This window comes from Sciurus carolinensis, chromosome 8, assembly GCF_902686445.1.
Source record: "Sciurus carolinensis chromosome 8, mSciCar1.2, whole genome shotgun sequence".
Lineage (NCBI taxonomy): Eukaryota > Metazoa > Chordata > Mammalia > Rodentia > Sciuridae > Sciurus > Sciurus carolinensis.
In genome coordinates this window covers 121,264,454-121,268,583 of record NC_062220.1, presented here as the reverse complement: position 1 = coordinate 121,268,583, position 4,130 = coordinate 121,264,454, and the positions used below count along the sequence as shown (strand labels likewise).

Here is a 4,130-nt window from a genome sequence, read left to right as displayed (position 1 = left end):
TCATGGGCAAGGGCTAGGGCAGTGGGGGCTCCACTGCATATCAGCTCTCTGCATAGCCTGCAGCAGCTTCTGTATCTCAGCCTGCACCAGGCACATCTTGTTTTTGTTGACAGGACCCCAGGAGAGGCCATGCAGGTATGTGCAGCACTCGACTGGGATGGGATAGAGTACATGCTTCAACTCCATAAGTCCCGCTGTGTGCTCCAGCAGGCTCAGGAGACTGGCCTGGGAGATGGGGTTGTCAGACAGGCCCAGGGAGTGGAGCCAGGAACAATGGCATAGGGATGGCAGGATGGCACTGAGGTGGGCATCCTTTAGCCGGCAGTGGTTCAAGTTCAGGTGCTGCAGTGTCCCTGAGACCTTCTCCAGCAGGGTCTCTAAGGGCCCAGGGACCATATAGGAAAGGTTGTTGCCACTTAGATCCAACTTCTTCAGACAGGTGACATGAAGACTCTGGGATAAGTAGGTGATGTCGATGTCCAGAAGGGTGCAGGAACAAATCTCCAGGGCATGCAGTGGGCACTGTAGGCAGCTGAGGAAAGAAGGTGCAGATGACTCAGGTGAGGGCCCAGTCCCTCCTCCCTGGGTATCTGCTTGCCCACAGAGGACCTAAGGCTACTGCCTCATCTGGGAAGACATTTAGCAGGAGGTTTAGAATCATATGTCCTTTGTTGTCCCAAGGCCTGACTGTGTCTCAAAATAACTATGAGGTCCTCCTATATTATGGTTTGGATCTTAAGTGTCCCCACCAAAGCCCATATGCTAAAGGATTCATGACCAGCCTGTGGACCTATATGGAAGTGGTAGAACCTTTGGAATATGGGGACAAGTAGAAAGAAGTTAGGTCATTGGGGGCATGACCTTCAAGGGGATATTGGGGCCCTGGTTCATTCCTCTCTCTCTCTTTGTTTCCCAACAGCTGAGGTGAGCTGTTTTGCTACATCACACACTCTCTGCCATAATGTACTGCCTCACCACAGGCCCCAAAGCAATAGGACAACCAGCTGTAGACTGAAACATCCAAAGGTGTGAACCAAAATAAATTTTTCCTTTAAGTTGATTATCTCAGATATTTTGTCACAACAATGGAAAGCTAACATGCTCTCCAACTCTTTCTCTTTGGTGAAATTGTGACCTATGTTACATACATCCAATATGAATACTGAGAGTTGTTTGGAAAGAGCTGCTTTGATGATTAGGTATCCTTTGGATGGGCCCATTAGTACTCTGGTTTGAATCTGGGGAAGCTGCCACTCAGGCTTCCATTTGACTGGAGGTCAGCCTGGGCGTATCAAATGCCCCACTGGGAAGTTTATAGGAAATGTTCACAGAATAAGACACTTTCCTTGCACAATTGTCCTGCTGGGCCCTGCATCTTATCTGCCTGAGCAGCATAAGCTCCAAGAGGAGAGCCCTGACCTGTATTGTCTCTGGTCCTTTCTTCAAGGCCCAGTATAGCACTCAGTAGTGCCCAGAGAAGTTTGTTGAGTAAATAAACATATTGTTAAACAAAATTCTCAGGTAGCTGTTATTTTGACTGAGCTCCTGTACTAGGCACCAATGGACCAGACCAAACCAGAATGAAGTTGCTTGTGCTAAGTGCTATGTATTCAAGCTGAATTATGGAATAGGTCAGCTTTATAAATGATAAGAGATTCACAACAACTAATCAGAAGGGACCCAATTTGCCTGAGCCTATGTGATGAGGAAATCCTACTCTTAACCCTGTAAGAAAAGGAACTTTGAAAGAACCTTTGTTTTTTTCTTTACTTTCTTCAATTCTTTTCTGCCTACATAACCAAACTCCCCTGCTAGTTCATTGGAGTTTTTATTTTATGGAATTCTATTTTATTCAATTCATGAATCAATTATGTCTTTAAACTAAATTTATTGTATTTCTTTTTAACAGTTATGCATCTTTCCCCACCATCTCTGTCTTCCAAAGCAGATCCCAGTCATCAGCTGCATAGGAACACCAGGTTCCCAGATTGTGCACAGCATTTCATAATCACATGAGAATGGGCCCCATTTTCTGACTTGATTCTTGCCCTCGCTTGACTTGGAGGCCCCTGCCCACCTGTTCACCTGAGCACTTGATGTAGGTTGCCTGAGAGGTAGGAGTAGGACAGGTGGAGCTTCTGAAGGTGGCCCAGCTTGCTGAGCTGTGAAAGAAAGTAGCTGCAGGACTGCTCACTCACTGGGGAGAAGGCCCAGTGGTAGTAGGCCAGCTTGAGGCTGCGCAGGTTGCAGATCCTCCCCAGCTGTGTTGCAAACAGTCTCTGCTCTGACAGTGCCCGAAACCAGTCAAACACCTCCAACTCCTGGATGAAATCCAGCTCAAGTGTCTTCAGGATCCCTATCAGGCTGTTAAAGGGCATTTCCTCAATATGCAGTTTCCTACAGCAGAGGCGCAGGGACCCACCACTCTTTTCCACTTTTGTCAGGAGGGCTGAAAGGAATGGATCAAACTTGAAGGGGACTCTCAGGAAAAGATCAATGTGTAATTCCACGGGTTCCCACAGCTTTTTTGGTCCTTTTCTTGTGTCCTCTCTTGGATTGCTCTTGGCCATGGCCTGGGGCATTGGTGCCTTGACCGTCGATGGTAGCCAAAATGGGAACATGGCCAAGGCCTCAGCAATCCCTTTACTCTGGACCTGATCAAAGTCCAGCGTCAAATCCAGCACCCTCAGTTCTGACCTCCTGTGGGGAAGAAAGGGGTATGATGAGAGGCTGTCATCTGGGTAAGCACAACTGGGCCCAAGAAAGATGAGTAGCAGCATGTTGGGTCACTCTCAGATCCCGGCATAAGTCCACCCATCCTCCCCTCTCATATGGGCTTTTCTTTGGGCTCCTTTCTCAGTCTCCATTCTTCACATAACCTGTACCATAATCCCTAGAAGATGAAAATCCCACTTCTTAATGCCCTCCAACAGCATCATCAACTACTTAATCCAAAGACTCATAGATTGCCCATTTGCACCATTAACCTTATTTAATGCTCCTCTGCCTTGGCTCTCAGATCACTTCTCTTCTAACTCTGTGCCCAAGCGTTGGACCCAGCATCCCCCTTACCTGGGATAGGTCCCATGAGCAGGTAAGGCCTCCAGCCCATCCAGCACAGCTTGCAAGCTATCTTGATTGGGCCACTGTACTATCAGAGAGCCTAGTCGGAGAAAGGGGAAGGGCCAGGCCTGCACCAGGGCCTTTAGAGCCTTCTCATGCCCCTTGGCAAATGCAGCAGTGAGCAGTGGTGGGAAGAGGTTGACAGTGAACTCTTCCAAGGCAGATATAGCAGAGGCCTCATTGCTTAGCAGGCTGTAGGCTGCAAGTTCCAAGAGCTTGGGTAGGGATGGATTGCTCATCTCCATGAACATGATGCAGAGTAAGGTAGAAATCCTCAGAAGACCTGTAGCTCAGCATCCCTTCCAGGTGAACACAAAAGATATATAAGCCTTTCACACCCATCATAGGTTCAAATGCTGTTTCCATCTTCCATTCATGACCCAAACCTTGCAAATATGAGACTCCAAGGACCCCCAGTCTCTGGGGACATGGAACCCAGACCCTCAGGGTTTTAGATCAATTCCTTGCTAGACTTCAGTGGCTTTGAATTGGTCCCAATGTTACTCCTTTGCCTTCACCATCAAGATTACCATGAGCATTTACTAAGGACATTGTCCCTAATTCCATATCAACTTTCCAAAATGTATCTGGAGTCTGACTACTTCTCATCACTTCCATTTTTACCAAGTCACCAATATTTCTTCTAAAATGGCCTTCTAACTTCTCTTCCTGCCTCTGGCCTGATGCCCACTATGTTCTGTCAGATATGTCTTTCTGTGACTCAAAACTCTCCAGTGGTTTCACTTTCACTCTGAATAAAACCTATCTTGCTATATTGCCCTAGAATCTAGCCTCTTAGCACTCCAGGGCTCAACTCCTGTCACCTGCTCCAATATTCACTCTGCAACAGAAACCAATAGTGGCCTCCATGCCTCTTCTCCAACCCAGACAACACCTTGCTTCAGGCCTTTTCATTTACTGTTTTTTCTGCTTAGGAAAATCTCTCAGAAATCTTCATAAGTGGATCCCTCACTTTATTTCAAGTCTCTGTGAAAATTCACCTTGTC

At 47.2% G+C, this 4,130-nt stretch overlaps 1 protein-coding gene across 1 annotated transcript; it reads right to left on the bottom strand.

Moving 5' to 3' along the window:
• Window positions 1-3,374, bottom strand: Prame (PRAME nuclear receptor transcriptional regulator). Its single transcript, XM_047562171.1, has 3 exons — window positions 3,073-3,374; window positions 2,086-2,700; window positions 1-532 (listed from the first exon to the last, which is right to left on the bottom strand). Exons 1-3 carry the CDS (start codon window positions 3,372-3,374, stop codon window positions 1-3), a joined length of 1,449 nt encoding a protein of 482 aa, XP_047418127.1.
• Window positions 3,375-4,130: the final 756 nt, after the last annotated feature.

Excerpts from the sequence above, each read along its gene's own strand:
- Prame (XM_047562171.1), bottom strand. The coding sequence starts at position 3,374 with ATGTTCATGGAGATGAGCAATCCATCCCTACCCAAGCTCTTGGAACTT. Across the intron at positions 2,701-3,072 it reads GCTCATGGGACCTATCCCAG|GAGGTCAGAACTGAGGGTGC; the intron begins GTAAGGGGGATG and ends TCTTCCCCACAG. Across the intron at positions 533-2,085 it reads AACCTACATCAAGTGCTCAG|CTGCCTACAGTGCCCACTGC; the intron begins GTGAACAGGTGG and ends TTCTTTCCTCAG.